Genomic DNA, 18,541 nt, shown 5'->3' with positions numbered 1-18,541 from the left:
CTCAAACAACATCTAAAAACCAGTTTGGGAGCCCAACTCTATATCACATAGCAGGCACAGCAGGGACTCAAATAAGCTCTTCCAAGAAGGTTGAAGTTAAGAGGGGCGAAGAAGGCAAGCTGAGAGATATCAGTACATACTTGGTTCCAACAAAGAGAGGAGCAAAAGAAGCACATGTGACATCCGACACGTCAAAACTCAAAGCGTACCGACCCCCATTCATAATCTCCTATAACAGGCCGCTCCATCGATAAGTGTGGCACTTATAGTGGTTCCTCCCCACAGAGAAGGTTTAACTGAGGAAACCACTTAAATAATTTATAAGGCAACACATTATATTAACACCACGTCAGGAGCAAGCTGTGATCGCTATATTTTGATCGCAAGAAGAGTGGCCTGGAATGGGAAAGGGCACAAGGCCCGAGAGGGAGACTACATAGTCATCTCTTGTAGGTCACTGTTCTTTGCGGAACACATTAAAAAGGACATGAATGTTTTACAAGCACAAACGAACGCAATTCAGGTAGTGCCTTTAGGGCTCTTTTATAGTCCATCATAGAACATGCCATCAGTCATATTGGTCAGAACAGAAGAGGGTGCACAAGGGTTTATGGCAAACAGTGATTAAATTAATTGGCGGGGATCTAGGATCTGCCACAGAGAGGACCATAGCCATGTTGAGGGGATATTCGGGACTCATGTACCTCATGAGTAATCACAATATTATTGAAGTAAGTTGGGGCGAAATATGCTTGAGTTGATCAATGGGGGAATTAATTATATCTAGAACCTCAGCGTGAGAAAAGATTTTAGGAATTTTGTGACTTGACTAAGCTTGACTATAAGGAGGGCTGTACACTAACTTCTCAAATTGGAAGTTGGAACATCACTGGTCTGGCATATAAAATGATGGATGCTGAGTTGCTGACCTTTGTGACTTCCCTCAACATCTTAATTCTTCAAGAAACAGAAACTCTGATCAAATTTACAGGTTATATTTGTTAATGCTCAAACGCAACGAGATCTGTCAGAGGGAGGAATACACGAGGATTCATGGATCCCTGGAATTATAGAAATATCTTCAATTATGACACTGGCAGAAACTGGTTTGACGTTGGTTGTAAAAACACATTTTCATCTTCCTGAGCACTGATTATAGTGAATTTTGACAATGCTTTAAAGGGCACAAAAGATGATAAATCACGTGACTGCCTTAAGCCAATGTACAATACCCTTATGGAAGATAGGGATGGTGTGGGGGCCTTGACTGGTGACAATTTCAATTTAAAGATTGGTTCATATTGTGACCAGGATCTTTTTGATGAGGAAGAGGAGAAAAGCTTCAGCTCCTTGTCTGACTCTGGAAGAGCGAGGTGAGGGGCAAGGTGTATGGCTTACATGTATGAGGAAGGGTTAAGAGTGTTGAATGGGAAGAAGGTCCCAAATGTTTCAGGAAGGGTAATTTATAAGGGGGGGGGGCTGCGGAAAAGTAGCACCATAGATATCTTTGTTTTGTGACTTGAAAACTGGCATAGGGCAAGGGCATCAGTGTGGTGGAGAGATCAGAAAGCAAATAAATCATGCAGAATAGCCAAAGGGCAGCTCCTAATAGAGCAAAAAATGGGTATATGAGAAATGGCAAGAATAATAGCAAAAAGACAGGCCTAGGCAAATTCCCCAAAACAGGGCAAGAACGAACAGAAAGTGAAATGATGGGATGCATTACACAAGGAAGCAATAGAGGGGACTCACCATAAATACTGGCCCATCATTGCTGAGACCATAAAATATTCTTCAGAAATATCACCACCCCATTGCAATATATTTATAGATGACATGGGTAAAACATTTGTCTATACTATATGGAACAACTAGCTACATGTAAGATTTGAGTGAGGTTTCATCTGATATATCGACCACCCCTATAGATTGCATCAATATACATCTAACCTTCTCCCATGAGGAGGTTAATGAAGTAGTCTTGAAGGCTGCAAATGAGAGAAATTCTGGCCCGACCACTGTCCGGCAGATGTATATAAAATGGACCCAGGTGTTTGGGAAGGGAAATAGAGGGGGCCCTGCCTGCTATAGGCCAACGTCACGAGGAACAGAACTCAGGGTACCTCTGGGACCTCGAAAACCATGTTTCAAGGCCTTAACATGCATGGTTTCCGAGATATATGCACTGCAATGCACCGCAATGAACTTTCTGTCCTTCCAATGCTTCAAAATCAAAGATCTTGAAAAGATTGCACAAGAATGTACCCCTACTGTCAGGTTCATCCAACCTTCAGGCAGCTGGCTGGTATACTTATTTTTTATTTATCTAAGGAAGTTGCAGCTCTTGTCCAATTTTTACCATAAGATTGACACGTTTGTTGATGATGAGTGGGTCCCTGTGTGCACCTAACATTTTTTTGTGATTTAATGAAGAGTCGACAGTGTGACTTAGATGACTACACTAAAGCATCTCTCATTCTTTCAGCCAATACCAATAGGTTGCATTGGTAAGGCCTGACCCTGAGACTTCTTCTAGTTGAAAAATAAATAAATCTTCTCTTTCTCAAAACTTGGTGTTGAGGGTTGGCTAGTGGAGATGCTGAGTGAATGTACCATTGTGAAGGTATGTATGCACCATTGTTCACTTGAGTCTAAAAGACAAAACAGCTAAATTGTATTGAAAAAGCTGCCAAGTAAACCTAATAAGTGTTGGCCCATAACAGTAAATAGTATGATCCTTATTGAATTTCAAATAAAATTGTGGTCAATTTATATGGTGCAGAATATAAGGTAGAGTAATGTGTAGAAGATAGCGGTTAAGAGGAATTCAACACTGATGGACACTTGTGACAAAACCAGTAAAACAACTCAGAAAAGTTTATCATGACTTCTTAGATGAGGCTTTGCATGTAAAGTGTGTCATGCCTCATTACATTTGCCTTGGTACGATAAAAAAGCAGGTACCAACATTTTTGCCATAGCAGGGAAAAATAAGTTTGCCGGTGGGGGGAACAGATCTACCTCCAGGCCTGACCTGCCGGTTAAGCAGGCCACCACTGTTAAACAAATTCCACAATTACCGGCATTCCATTGAATGGGGATTTCTCGCCTTTGTCAGCACCTGGAATATCCTAGTAATACCGGGATATCAGTCGCCGGTAACGGTAGGGGCAGTTTAATTAAAGCAGTCTTTTGTAGAATCCTGCAAGCACTAACACTCACATAATTAGAAATGAGGTTGAAATCACAGGCACACTTAAAAACACATTCAGATTTGGGATGCGATTTTAAATGCCCATGTCATGCATCTCTTCCCGCTGTGCCTGGGATACCTTGTCAGATCTCAGCCCATGGGGGAGTGCCAAATAGGAACGAGAACTCCAAAAAGGAGTGTAGAGAGAGAAACATGCATTTACATTGACAGGCACCGCATACCCATTAATAAAGTCGCTCCCAAAACCATCACCAGACGGCCAATGTTTATTTAAACCTCCTTCCCGACACATCGCCCATCACTTTCCCCAAATAGTCTAGAGCTTCACTACGTTTAGAAAATAACCCCAGTTCAATAATATGTTGGTGTTTCTTTATTAGGGTAAGGTGAACACATTTTCCCACCAACGGTTTTTGGAGTGGGGATATTATGACCTAAAAATGTGACCCTAACCAATTAAACGGATTAGTGCTGAGTTCAGGGTCATCCCTCCCTACAGATTTAGGCAGTAGGCTACTGCTTTTTAAGCAGTCCTACCACCTACAGATTTCAGTGACAGATCTTACTGCTTTCAACAGTGGCAAGTAATTTATGTGATTCTAAGGCAGGCTCCAGGACAGAGCATGCAACACATTCATTAGTCTGTCTGTACAGTGGACTGACTGGTAGGAGATTACTTTGACTGCACTCAGACCAATCCACTGACCTGACAGCTACTTGACTGAGTCCTGCACTTTTGCCGGTACAACCCTTAGGTGAACTACCAGTGAAGGCAACTGGCAGAGTGTAACACCATCACACAGCATCTGCCTATCAGACTGAGGGGGTATCAGTCGCCATGTCATTCAGTGTTCAACTTGTCATAACTATGTACTGCTTGGGCCGCTTCACTTTCTAGGCTGAAGATCCGTACATCTCACATCCTCCCCCGAGCCTTCCCCTTTCCCATTCCATAACTCTCGCCTTAAGTTCGCCTGTTATATATGACTTAATTTTGTATCCCCTCATGGGCATCCCAGTGTGTGCCTGTGAAATGAGTGCTGTAAATTAAAACCCCCTCCAAATGAATTATATTGAGCGTTAAAAACATCAGTTTTATGGCTGAAGACAGAGGAATATTGTTTATATTTCACCCGGTGATCTATTCCAATTAGTGCATGATGTCTCATGTTCTTTACTCCTAATAAAGGAAGAAAACAAAAAGCGAGCGTCGGCGGAATGTCTCTTTCATGAGCACTTCATCACTATTGGGCAATACATTTTTAACATTTGAACATCTTTCCATGTTGTGCTGCTGTTTGATGGGTTGTGTATTTTAGAATGCTTCAATGGTGCCAACAATCAATTTATGTTTTGTATTTTCCTGTGATGTCATTGTTATGTGAATTATTTTTGAAACGTGAAAAATCCTACATCTTTTTGGTCACAGAATGTTGGCAAGTATGCCCTAATCTATTCAGGCTGAGCTTGACTCTGAGCGCTATCTGACCATGGCCAGCTAGTTTGAACAGCCTTTTGGATTGAGTTTATTGAGACTGCCACCATGCACAGGCATCACCCCAGATTTAGATGCAATTTGCCTCATGCATGTGAATTACTGTAGCAAACCCAAATATATACGGCCCCATTCATTTGAAAGCAGTTGCTGCAATTTGTGCCCGGTTTCAAACTTTGTACACACTGTGATACGCAGTTATTTATGTGCACATTTGTCAATTCGTTCATGTCACACCTTGTGCCTGACATATTTGCAAAGATTGCTTTCTTCTGTCTGTGATTTTAATGTCTCACGTTATTTGATATTTCTTCTAGTGATTCCTGCTTCTCCCGCTATCATTGATGTTGACATTGTACGTATTTCTGCACCAAGCATTTTCATCCAGTGGAGAAATTATACATCACCCAAAAAACTCAATTGTGAAATGAGATATAAAAGTGATAGCAAACAGACGTGGATTTTGGTATGTTGTTCAAGGGGCTGCACTATTTATTTACATTTGTTAGTTTTGACTTTGTATATGTGAGCTTCAAAGTTACTCTGTGGATAAGCATTTTTCTTTGTTTTGTTGTTAAAACAATCGCAGATCACTAAAAAAGTCGTGGTTTATCAACTGGTTTTAGGCATCCTGTGGTTTCAACAACGGAAATTACTTCAAAGTAATTTACTTTCAAGTGATTACTTCGAAATTACTTTGAAATATATATGTAGTTGTGGGTTAAAGGGTAAAAAGGGTCTGGAGAAGGTTTTGGGGGAGGGGTAGTAGTGAAAGGGAATGGGGGACATGGGCGTGACCCACTCACATTTAAAAAAAAATCAAAGTGATCACTTCAAAGTAAATGAGCTCGTAGTCATTTATTTCGGGCCATATCAATTTTCTCTCGATAAGCAAGCAGCGGTAGCATCCATCATTATCTATATGTTTAACTTTGGGCTGCAAGGCAGTGCTGAAGAGCCGACTATAAATGAAATTTAGCCACTGATTGACTGCCTATGGCAATGCTAATCCGTATGGCTATTGCCACGAACTGCCTACCATCCATCACCTAAAACAATCACTGGGATCTTCTTGAGCTAGCTCGATCACTCCGTATCATTAAGCAATTTGGGTAATCAGGCCGCAATTGTTATTTTTAATCCCTCTTCTGAAAGGTAATGGCTTAATTAAATCTGTTAATCGGATCCAGATGTAACAAAAGAGTCTGTCAAGTGTGCCTTGAGCCACTTGATTTATCAGCCACAACTAATTTGACTTCAAAAACATCCACTTCTATTTATTGGGACACACTGTTTGCAACTGCTTAATAATACAGCACTGATCATGCAGGGGCCATTGTAGAGACCATGGTGATTCAATCTTCCAAACATAGCAATTTTAATTTTCTGTAGGCCCAAGCCATTTGTTCAGCATATCTCACAGCATGCCTTATGGTTGTGCATACTTCGCAAATGTTTATTGTATCAATAGAGTTTCTCGTTTAATCTTTTGCTGAGTATTCAGTGTAAATGTTAGTAAAGTAAATATTTCTAGCGTTCAGCCAAAGAGAGCTTCAATAGTAACGGCTCATGAAATGATGGTCGTCCACCCTTACTATTAGGTCCTATATAAGGCTTGAGGCAAAAAGTATGTGATCGTTGTATGTATGTAGACATCCTGTTTAAGGTTTAGTGCTTAATTGAGCTGTTACAGACACACATTCATATATATAAATATTCAATGACATTTGTTTTGTTAAAGGGACATTATGGTTACGTTGCACTAATAAAAACCTATCAAATTCAGTGAAAACAGTTCAAATGGCTCAAATGGGAATGGGGAATGATTGGTGCAATGGGGACTTACCGGTCCCGCCAGGGTCGGACTAGAGCAGTAAGTCCCCATTGCACCACACCGGACTTGGTCCCGTTATTGGAGGCAGTCATGGTGCAAATAGCGCCAAATCTACCTCCAATCTCGTAATGACCCCCAATGTCTTCTACTAAAATTACTTCACCATTCCCATATATACCCACTAAATTTCTTCTTTCACAATTGCCGTGAACAACAACCTCCAGGAAGACAACAATCTGAAGAAAACTACTCTTCACACCCTACAAAGTAAGTGCATTTCTGTAGTATTATTATTTCTGGTACAGTATAGTTTAGCCGCATAGTAGCCTACACAATTCCTTTCAAATCAACAACATTTATTTTGCTTTTATTAATTACACTTTAACATGTACACTCTTTCTATTCTCACCTAAAAAACAATATTATAACATCCACTATTATCCTGAAAACATTGTAATATCCTTACTTATTCATTCACACTACCACTCTCTTACGCACTAACCCAAGCCCTTCACACATCTACACACACAGCTACTCTTACAACCTTCCCAAATACAACTATCAACCCATTACACAATCACAGAGCCCTTTATTTATCTCTGCCATTATATCCACACACTCATTCACAATACATGCATATATATTCCACAAATTTCAAACCCACACTTTCCTTTTTTCCAATAGACAGAACGAGAATGCCCACTAAACAGCAACTTCGTAGAAAACAGAAAAAAATAGAGCAGATAAAAATAAAATCACATACTGCAATACAAAGCTTGATAATAACCAAATGCCATCATGTGCTGTCAAAAATAATTTGGAAATATTACCACTTGCAAAAGCGCTCCAACAATTTAGGGCGTGATTCATGGATTATTTGCGCTGAAAAAAACAGGATTTGGGCTCCATTCTGCCGCAAATCCCCATTTGTTGAACAGGGATTTGCGGGCAAAATGACGCACAAATCCACTTTTTTTCGCCGCAAATAATTCATGAATCAGGGTGTTAATTTGTATGAGAGCATTATAATCCAAACAGTACACCCATCTTAAGCTATAATACGCCTTCAACCCAAAACAGCCAAATGGCCTCCTTCTGAATTAGTAAAAGGCATTTGTGGCAAAGTAGTATCTTAATGAAAATGTACAAACTTTAGGACTGCAACACCCAATAGATCAATCTTTGATTATACTAGTTAATGGTGTTCCAAGAAAAGAAAAAAACATGGCAACAACTAGTAGACTTAAACAAAGTTAGAAAATCCCTACAAAATCTAAAAGAAAACAAGGCATACTACAAAGATATAAACATAGAATAGATATAAACATAGAAGAGAACTTAAGAGAAACCACCCAAATAATTCAGGATCCATCACCAACTGGCCAATTTGAATGGGTAGATCTATTACTGCCACCAATATTTTGGACCAGTATACAATTCACCCACAACACTTTAAAGACACCATAGATGATGCATTAGAAACATATCAAATGCATCAAACCAAAGGATCTCCAATCAGCATATAAGAGAAAAGTGTAGAAGCACGTTCCTTTAGTCTACTCTTTCCTACAGGAAAAGGAGTAAGATATAATGAACGATCCACACAAATAACAGCATCAGAATATCGCTTTTTACGAATGTATTCTGAAGATCCCAGATTCAGCCAAAATGTAGAATACATATTCCACCTCCTGTTCGAATGTGAACAAGCAACTCTGCGTTACAGAGTTGCATACACATTAAAAACAGGCTCAAATTGTTTAAACATGTCTGCTAGCCAAAAGATAAAAGACAAAGATGAAGTTTTGCAGTCCAGTATCACAAATCTCTTGGCAAACATGCGTGGTACAAAAAAAATACTGTTTCCGACGTCACACTGATGTACGTTGTATGGTAAAGAACCTCGGCCCACCCACATGGTTTGTTTTTTTAAGCATATTTGTGCAGAATATGCATGGGATGACTTGCACGGCTTCTTATGCATAGCAAACCAAAATAATGAAGGACTAGACATAAAAACACCAGGAGAACTCTGTTCTCTTGACCCTGTAAATGTATTGAGATACTTTCACCATCGCTTTATTGCCATGCTGCACTTCATCTGCAATAAAAGTACCCCTCCACTCGGAGAAGTGGAACACTTCTTTCAAAGAAAAGAATATCAATCCTGAGGAGTACCACACAACCACATGCTTTTGAGGATAAAAGATGCTCCAAACTTTGTTCATGACCGTGATGCCACTGATTTGCGGTTTATTCCCAAATACATATCCTGTGACATCCCTTCACAAACCACATATACTGACCTAAATACACACATTTTACCCTTCCAAAAACATAAGTGTGGCAAATACTGCCGACGTAGATATAAAAACAAAGGTAAATACTACACCGAATGCGGCTTTGGTTTCCCTAAACCAGTTTCAGCAAAAGGACAAGTTAATAGCTTGAACTCTTCTGTTAGACACAGTGTGAAAGGCAAATTACCTAAAAATACATACAACATTAAAAGAAACAAAGCTTCAAAGTACATCATTGATTACAATGCAATCATTGCCCTCTTGTGGCCAAAGCTGAGAAAACAGAGCTAAAAGACGTCAGGGATGATATATCATCAACAAAACACTGTCACAAAAATGGTACAGCTTTGGCATGAAAATGCTCTCCTATAGAGAATGCGGATGCTACAAAGCTGCAGACCATTTAACAGGCACAGCTTTATATGGCAAATCTGAACACCTAGACTGTCTAAGCTTTGGTCTTGATGCATCCAGAAAAAGAGTGCGCAAATCCTATATCATGCATTGATTGCCATAGGGAGCACAGTCTTTAAAGAAGGTATGACTTATATAGCACTTTCAAGTCTACGTACACTTGAAGTACTATTCCTAGTCAATTTTGATGCAAACAAAGTCAAGGCTGACATTCCTTGCATCCTAGAGTACAACAGACTATGTGCACGCTACTCTCCCCATCTAAATATGTACCCTGTTTCTCAAAAAGGTAAAGTTTTAAAAAGATAATTAATGCAAACAGAACCTATAAGTGATCTCCTAACAATATCACCAAAGAAACAAAAAACAACTGCTACTCCATCAAGCAGTACAACCACAAAACTATCTAGTTCAAACACAACTGCACATCCATCAGCAGATATAAAGAAAAGTATTCCTTCTAAAAAAGTGGAGGTCCAGCAAATGACACAGAGACAGAACTCTATGGTCCATTTGCATTTTCCAACATAACTGGTGTAAATTGCTATGCAAATGTACAAATCAATATTCTGTTCCAATTGCCACCAGTTGTTCAAAACATTTACTTGAACGACTCAGACCAGTTGTGTTTGCAAATACTCATCCTTCATATAAATGCCACAAATAATCCTAACAACACTTACAGTGTTTCAAGAATAAGGCAAGAGTTGGACTACTGTACAGGAATAGTAAAATTCACTATAAACACACAGAAAGATCAACAAGAATGTCTAATGTACTTACTGCAAGCACTGGAAACCAACAATATATCTATAAATGAAATCTTCCAGATTTCATACATGTGGAAACATACATGCACTCTCTGCAACCATGTTTCACAAGAGCACCAAATTGTTAATCCATTCAATTTCATCAGCTGTTCCAAAATGCAAATCATGGCATATTATGCACTTTTTGCAATTCAGACAATCGTTCCACCAGGCACTTAAACTCACATAGTCAATATCTGATACTAATGCTTTTATGGTACAACACAGACAGTACCAAAAACAACAGTAAGCTTAGTAGCTTCACACACAGGCAAGTTTCTCTCGGCAAGAAAACCTTCACAACCGTAGACATAATCTACCACACTGGTGCAACAACCACTGCAGGTCAATATACTGCATACATTAAAAAAATAAGTGGTTGTTTGGAATGCAATGACACTTCTGTTTCACTAAAACAGAGATTACCAGCAAATCTAACAAATGCCTACTTAATATTCCTTAACCCTAAATTTAGTAACTGACCTATACAACTATGAACAGTTAGAATACGCCAACTGGTATTTAACTGCATCCATAATACTGCAATGCTACTTTTGAATAGCACAATAGTTAGAATACGCCAACAGGTATCAAAGTACTTCAAAAATACCCTTCCCAACTATAAAACTATCAACAGTTAAAATACGTCAAATGGTATCTGACTACATCTATACTACTGCAATACTGCTTTTAAAATGTAAAACAGTTTCAATACGCCAACAGGCATCTAAGTACTTCAAAAGTACCTTTAAAAAAAGAGTACACACTACTTTTGAAAAGCAAAACAGTCAGAATACACCACCAGGCATCTAACTACTACAAAAATACCCTTCATTACACTTCATTGCAAATACACCATCACAATTCTTCTTACTGCAACACTGCTTGTAACAACAAACACACTTATCTGGGCACTTTTAACATTCCCTCAGGTACAGCACACTTCAAAACAAACATACTGTCAAACTTAAACTCACAAATGTAGTAGGTTTTTTTAAAATCCTGTATGGATTGTTTTTCCTAATGGCCCAATGATTATGCAATCAGAAACAGCAACTGTGCAGAACACACAGTAATGTTGTTCCAGACATAGTACTTAGAATGTACTGAGTATGAGGGTCGAAAAAGTACATGAATATGTGAGATTGTATGCAATGAAACATTTGAAAAATGCCTAACATATTATACGATATTTTTTTCACAGAGAAAGAAGAAAATATTTCTCCTTCATTACCATGTACAACAAACACCACCTTTACCCTCAATGGTTCAGCAATCATAAGTACTATTTGCACTTCAAATGTATTATGTCACCATGTTACAAATACTGTATAGTGCCCGTATAATTACTATACACATATTATTATCATGGTTGTATCCAGTGGCTAATTCTTGGGTGCACAGCCTACGGCCATGCATTACATTTGTGATGTAATCTTTGATGTCCTGGGTATTAGTTTTAGTAGTGCACAGCAGTGGCACGAGTTATGGTTGCTTTGCTTACCAAAACGGGCACATTTCTGCATTTTTGCAAAGTTATTTCAGTGAATTTCATACGTTTCTATTAGCGTAACTTAACTATGATGTCTTTTACCAGTACATGCTTATTTCCTACAACTTAATGTCATACTTACCCCAATAGCAGAATTCCTTTCCAATTTACAAAGTTTCACCTTAAAACTCTGCCATTTCCCAACTTCTAGCATCATTTTTAACACTTCTATAAATGTTTTGCAACTTTATACACTGTTTGTGTCCATCGACATTCACAAACCTCTGATGTCTTCACAGACTTTTCAGACATGATGACGTGTTTGCAAATGCGTCCGCACATCGCAATGGGATCTGTGCCTAACGGACAGTTTGGAACTGCATTTTCTAGGAAATGTGAATCTCAAAATGTTCAGTTTGCACAGCCCCTACACCTATTCTTACTCATTATACATTAACAATCTAGTACGGAGCACATACTTGGCAGAATATTAGCAAAAGTGCTATTTTTCTTAAAAATGGCATCAGCTATTGCATCCCTCTTCCCCAAGAGCCACCACCAACAGCAACTGGAGAACAAACACAACAAAAAAAGTGCTGTCCTTCCAAAGACAATGAAGAGGACCAAGAAGATGAGGTAGACGAAGTGCTTACTTCTAGCACTAAGAGAGAATCACGGGTGTGGCAGTTCCTTACCACTGTCGGGAATGTACCAAAGGCTCAAGGTACCAAAGTGAAATGCACTGAGTGCAATGTTGTACTCAGTCACGGACTACCTGGATAGGACTCCTATGGGACCACGTGTCAAGGTTGCCAAGGACGTGCACCCCTCATGAAATGCTTTCCCCAATAACCTCTTACCACGAACAAGATTGTGGCAACTACTGTGGCGTTTGTTACAGCTTCGTGCACACCAGCACAGAAAGCGTTTTGCACCATTGTCCAGACAAGTGAATTGAAGTCAGGACAACTGTGCATGTGCATCTCCTCCTGGGTGAGCCCAGTCACCTGGGTACATTGTCTACTCCACCACATGACCGCTTCTTGGTCAATATTCATGGTTTAGAAACGTTGTTATGGTGCTTCTGATTGAAGTTGGGTTACGTTTCAGTACCTGCAACTTACTTTTGTCCTGTAGAATTTCCCTGATTCCTTCTGCTCTGGTTACATCCAGCTCACCGACGACCCGCCGCAGACTTCCTTGCTCATACACTAACCAGCTGAACTCCTTCAGGTTCTGATCACGGTAAGTCCCTGGCTTCCTGACTGTCAGCTCCTTGTCTGTTCTGGCGAGACAACTCTGTATTTGAACACAGAACGTCCCTGGCCTTCTGTAATGCTCACCTGGTATCCACGGGGTCGTCACTCAGCCTGTTCTGACCTCTTACGACCTCGAACCCTTCCCTGCAGTCTACTCGACTGGCGACTGGGCCTGAAACACAGGATTGGTAGAGTTTAACTCCCTATTGTCTCTGTGTGCTTGAACCCCTTCTTCCCCGGAGTCCAACCCTTCCCTTTGATCCACAGCTCACCTCGTTTTCTTGGAAAGTGTGCTCTCTGTCCTGCTTTCAGCGCAGAGGCGCGTTGATTGATGCAGGCTCGTTGCTGCCTAGTTACTTCACTGGGCAAGAGTCTGACAGGTAAGTATAATGAGTATTTTGAACAGTTCTCTAACTTCGTTCCTTTCCTTCCTTAGATCATGGCCGGCGTCCGGGGATGGCGACGTGATGCTGAGATGAGTAGCGCTGAAGGTGAGTGAGAGCGCGATGCGTGATGCAATCCTTTCGTATTTGTATTGAACTGAGTTCTTTTTCTGTGTCTTTTAGGCGCTGCAATGTTTTCAGCGTGGATGCCGGTTATGAAGAAGAAATGCAGTGAATAAGCATGGTATGCGGCGCCTCTAGATGTTTCCACACTAACCTGGAGTGTCTTTTCCCTCTTGCAGATGGATGAGAAGTTCCGGAGACAGAGTTCCCCCAGAGCGGCTGGGATTCAGGTAAGCGTTTGAAGCTCGTACAGTCTTTAAAAATAACCGAAGATTTGCTGAATGCTTACTAATGCCTTTTTTCTGTTCTTTTCCCTTTTCCTTAGGAAGCGGCGTGCCGGGATGGGAATGACACTGACGAAGATGTCTGCAGAACAGAAGGAGCGATGAATGATGGACAGAAGTGCCGCAAGGTATGGCTGTTCCTAACAGTGTTCTTGTTCTTGCAGGAGTTGAGCGCAGAAGAAAGTTGCAGGCCTACTGGAGACTGATCTGAACACGGTGAGTGTCACGCTGCAGGTACAGAAAACACAAAGCATGTTTCTCAGCCTGGGCGTGGCTTAAATAGTCTCTGGGTATCCCAGGTGTCTCTGGGCTGAACCACACCCAAAAGACTAGATTGCACATGCAGTTCTGGGAACCGAAATATGTGGGGGCATCCTTCTTGTCCCCATCAGTGCACTACAAGTCCAATCCCCAATGTTATCCTATGGGAGTGAGTGTGTCTGGTACCACAAGCGCCAAGTCTGACTCCAAGTGGGTCTTTGGAGGGATGGAGAGGCTCTTGAGGGCCATGTAGGTGATCGTGGCCTGGCTCCAGCCTGACATCTTGGAGGGCTGGGGACATGAGGGGCAGGAATCATGACACCTTCTGACTGCCTCCCCTTATCTGTTCTGGTGAGATTGCTTGGTACTTGAACACAAAACGCCCCTGGATTGCCCATGTCTTGTCCTTGTCTGACACCCTGTTATTTCTACATAACACAGGTACCTCCCTACGGTGCCTTGCCTTGTTCAAGCTTTCCTGTTTTTTCTCCTCCTCTCAGTCTTCCCTACCCTCTCCACATTCACTGTGCAACACTCCATCATGACTAGAACATCAGGATAACAATACACGTCTGCTTGATTGGATTAAGATACACTTGAACGGATTTAGACGCTATGCTGATGTAACCCTTGATGAACAATCTAGTACGTTCTTGTTCCATCGGGTTAGTCTTACTAACATACTAATGTCACAGTCCATTCAGACCTGGAATCCTGATAGGTATTCACACACGCAAGACGCTTGTGCTTTCCCACAAGGTTAATGACACCACTATGCATATACATATTGCTAACCTTTCCGTTTCTTGGCCTAATACTCTGTTTTCTCTTCTTTCACTAGCCTGGTGTGTGCGGTTGCACTTGCTCTTTCACTCTAGCCATTGAACTGCACATTCATTTAACGTGTAGTCCGGTCTCTAGGAAGGAAGTTCGCCCCTAATTGAGGAGACCCGTTCTGGGTTTGTTGGAGTGTCTTGGAGGCAAGCAGTCGGTTCCACCCATATTGGTTTCCAGTGCCTGATCCTGTACGTGAGTACAACACCACGTCCATGTGCCGCCACACCCAATCCAACCACTGCAATACTCTCAGAAAGGATGTTCCATTCTTAGCAAGTAGTAGGCTGTCTTCCTCCACTTCATCTTCCTTAGCCAATACTATAACCACACAGCCTACTTCTGTGGGACACAAAATACCGCCAGCTACCTTGCAAGCAATAAAAGAGGATTTTGATCCATAGCTTTCGAAGACAACAGTCCTATGTATATACTGTAACATACCACTATGCAGGGGAGAGCAATTGTGAAGTGCTTTTGAAGCTGTAATCAAGGAGCATGAGAAACACTGCCACCTACCTTAGATGTAACACACGTGCAACATCTTCCCCTGTCTACCTGCCCCTCTATATTAGGGCTTGGTGACGCTTCCATCATTTCCCTCCCCACCTTACGTTCTAACCTCTCCTGCAAAAAGAAAAAAAAAGAAAAAAACAACAAATAAAGTTTCCTTTAGGAACCACTTTTCATAGTTAAAAAATAGAACTAAAAAAAATTATCTTATAGACTCCATCTACTTTACATTTCTCAGTAAAGTACATAGGGCCTGATTCATGGAAGTGTTTTATAATGGCACAATCCCATAGGAAAACATTACATTAATCAGTCCCATAGACTCAATAAGATTTTCCAACATTTCCACTAGTGTTTTGTGTTATGCTAATGTGAATAATGTGGCATTCATCCCCCTTTCCATGGACTGGAACGGGGGATAACGGCCCACCAGCCCAAATGATCAGCCCAAGCGAAGCGAGGGCAGATAATGAGGGCTCCAGACCGTTATCGCCCGTTCCAGACACTGCAATGGGGGATGAAGGCCATTCGCACCCCGGGTTGCCAAAGCGGTAAGCCGGGGTGCTAAAAAAAAAAGGATTTGTCTTCATACAACGGGAAGCGCGTGGCATCCCACCGTAGGAAGGGAAATCATTTTCCTAGATGGCTACCATAGAAAACTAAGGCGGGGCTCTGTACAGAACCCCTCTTCCCTTTCCATTGAGGCCTGCAGACGGCGAAGAGAGAACCCTTTGACCATAATACAACAAACACATTTTTTCCCCTTTCAAACCAATCCCAATTTCGAAAAACTTTACCACATAGCCAGTCCCTGGTGGACATGGCCACATTATCCCCATTGGTCGTCCCTCGTGGTCATGGTCAGTAGCCAGATTGTCCGGATCATAACCTTATGCCATGACCCAGACAATCTGGCCACTGCCCATGGCCACAGGCTATACCTAAATCACCAAAGGTATATCACAATTTTTTGTACCTAAATTATGACACTTGTCAAAAAGTAAAAAACGGATACCTTTGCAAAACCATGCTTTGAGGTGCTTGCCAATGCTCCTTGCACAAGTCTGCTGGAAATCGCCCCATGCTTTAGTATCCAAAAATACAAAGATCAGATGAGTACATTCTATAATAGATGAAGTAGATTAAGTAGTTCATGATAGGTCTCCTGATCACCCCTGATATCTTATTACCAACATTATAAATGCAACCCCTTGTAGGGACATTTCATCAAGATTAATTTCATATGTGATGTCATCAGTGATGTCATCAATGACATGTTTGATGTCCTAGGTGTTAGTCTTAGCAGTGCACAGTGGTGGCGCAAGTCATGGTTGCTTAGCTTACCATAACTGGTGAATTTCTGAAGTTTTCCTCTTTTACTTGTAACCATAACATCTCTTCGACAATGAGAGGACATTCTTGCCAAGTGACAAAGAAATCTGTAAAGAGGGCAACCTTGAGCCGTTCCTTGCTTTTCAACCAACACCCCATTTAATTTTGAGACTTGTAATTTTGTTGTCCTCATAAAAGGTGTGCATCTACTCCCAGTTCGGAAAGCATTGTCAGTGAAAGAGTCAGGAATAGTTCAAGATGTCAATGAAATGAATCCACTTACCAGCCATCCGCAACATAAAATCTGTTGTTTTGGTTTTGATGATGCAGTGCTAGTCATACCTTCATTGCATGCAAAATAGTTACTGCGACTGCTTTCTTAAGGGTGTTCTCTTCTTTATGGTTTTTAACACAGCATACACAGCATACACTTTTCCCTTGTGCATGAGAGAACAGGAACACTGATTTGTGTCTATATCCTTGTAACCTGGCCTGTTAACTTTACACAGGCTAACCTATAGAATTCTTCTAGTGTGCTGTTGTCGTGCCCATGGAATTAGTTTCCAAACTCATATGCAGCCTTTTTTCTGTGGCATTCAAATTCTTCTTCCTCCTGCCTTCCGTGTCACTTTTCTTAAATCACCTCCGGCTATGCATTTCGGTCTTTGACATCTCCCACCAAAAGTCAAGACTGCTCCCTTCATCCTCCATCTCACACCTGTCCATTTGTGAGTGCCACTCAATATTCTTATTGTCAGAAACAGAGTTAATTTATGTTTCACTACATGGGCCATGCCTCCAGGTTGGGAATCTCTGGCACGTCCATTGATGGAAGACTGTTCCATGTTTTCTTTGCATTTGACCAATTGTAGTTTGGTTGTCCTCATTATATAGAATATATAGAAATTAAATCTTCCATCTACCCCTTAGAAATCACGGCAATTCTATAGAAATAAATAATGAATAAAAACTGTGTCAGGTGAAGAGTATAAGCTTAGGAATATCAGATAAGGTCTACAACCACCATCTATTTTGAGTTGTCAACATGGGACCACAGAACATTTTTAATTATGCTTTTGATGCCATCACTGTGTAATTCAAAGACATTTGAACAAATCAAGATCATATCCATCTGGAACAGCGATGCCATTAGTCCCCCAGCCACAGAAAAGTGACCAATAGGGAGCCGGCAGGCGAACACCGACCCCCCACCAAAGGCCCACACTCAAAGCCCAGTTTGCACCTTTTTGCATCGGGGCGCGGAGCCTTGAGACAAGAAGCCCTGCAGCCCAGGTAAGTGCCTCCTGGCCTGCCACAAGCTTGCACGCCCATATTGCCTGTGCACTGTGCACTGTACCCTGTGCCATGCCCACGGCCTACGGCCATCCCAGAGGCTTGCCCGCGAACTCATTGACGCATGTCAGCCTTACGGCCATACCTAAGTTGTTGCCCTCCACCCTGCGGCCCAAAAACCATAACAGCTAAAACCATCTCTAAGTCGTCCAAGCACAAACCCACTACTTCCATTCCAGCGGACGTATGCTACATGTGCTCATCAGTGGCGCACTCCCTTGACTCCATTTCTCAGCACCTTGCGAAGCATCTAGCTTCATAGTATTAACACTAGCGTGTTTCATTCAGCTCTCATGTAACAATCCTATTGTGTGTCATCTAGCCTAAGGTGTTGTACACAGCATTTGCTGCAAACCCTAATGTGTTGCATGTAACCTATGGGTTTGTATCCAGCATCTCACTGCAAATCCTAATGTGTTGCATCTAGCCTATGGTGCTGTATCTTACTGCAAACCCTAATGTGTTGCATCTAGCCTACTATTGAGTTTTTCGGAAAGATCCAGTAAGATAAGGACACAGGGCGTGTTGGACACGGGGTTGGAGAGCAGGTCTTCAGCTATAGAAATGACTGCTTGGAATAAACACATTTTCCCAATCGTTGCATAGGGATCCTTCCATAAGCATATAGTCAATGAGGCTAG

At 41.3% G+C, this 18,541-nt stretch overlaps 1 protein-coding gene across 1 annotated transcript in view; it reads left to right on the top strand.

Annotated features, from left to right (window-relative positions):
- Positions 1 to 18,541, top strand: part of IL23R (interleukin 23 receptor) — a 777,663-nt gene that overhangs the window by 183,490 nt on the left and 575,632 nt on the right. Inside the window, exon 6 of the mRNA XM_069641944.1 lies at positions 5,027 to 5,175. Coding sequence (XP_069498045.1) covers positions 5,027 to 5,175 — 149 coding nt within the window. The remainder of the gene's footprint in view (positions 1 to 5,026; positions 5,176 to 18,541) is intronic.

The sequence above is a fragment of the Ambystoma mexicanum genome, chromosome 1q, assembly GCF_040938575.1.
Source record: "Ambystoma mexicanum isolate Mex_15411 chromosome 1q, UKY_AmexF1_1, whole genome shotgun sequence".
NCBI classification, from domain to species: domain Eukaryota; kingdom Metazoa; phylum Chordata; class Amphibia; order Caudata; family Ambystomatidae; genus Ambystoma; species Ambystoma mexicanum.
The sequence above is the reverse complement of the archived record's forward strand: the minus strand, read 5'-3'. Positions and strand labels throughout refer to the sequence as shown.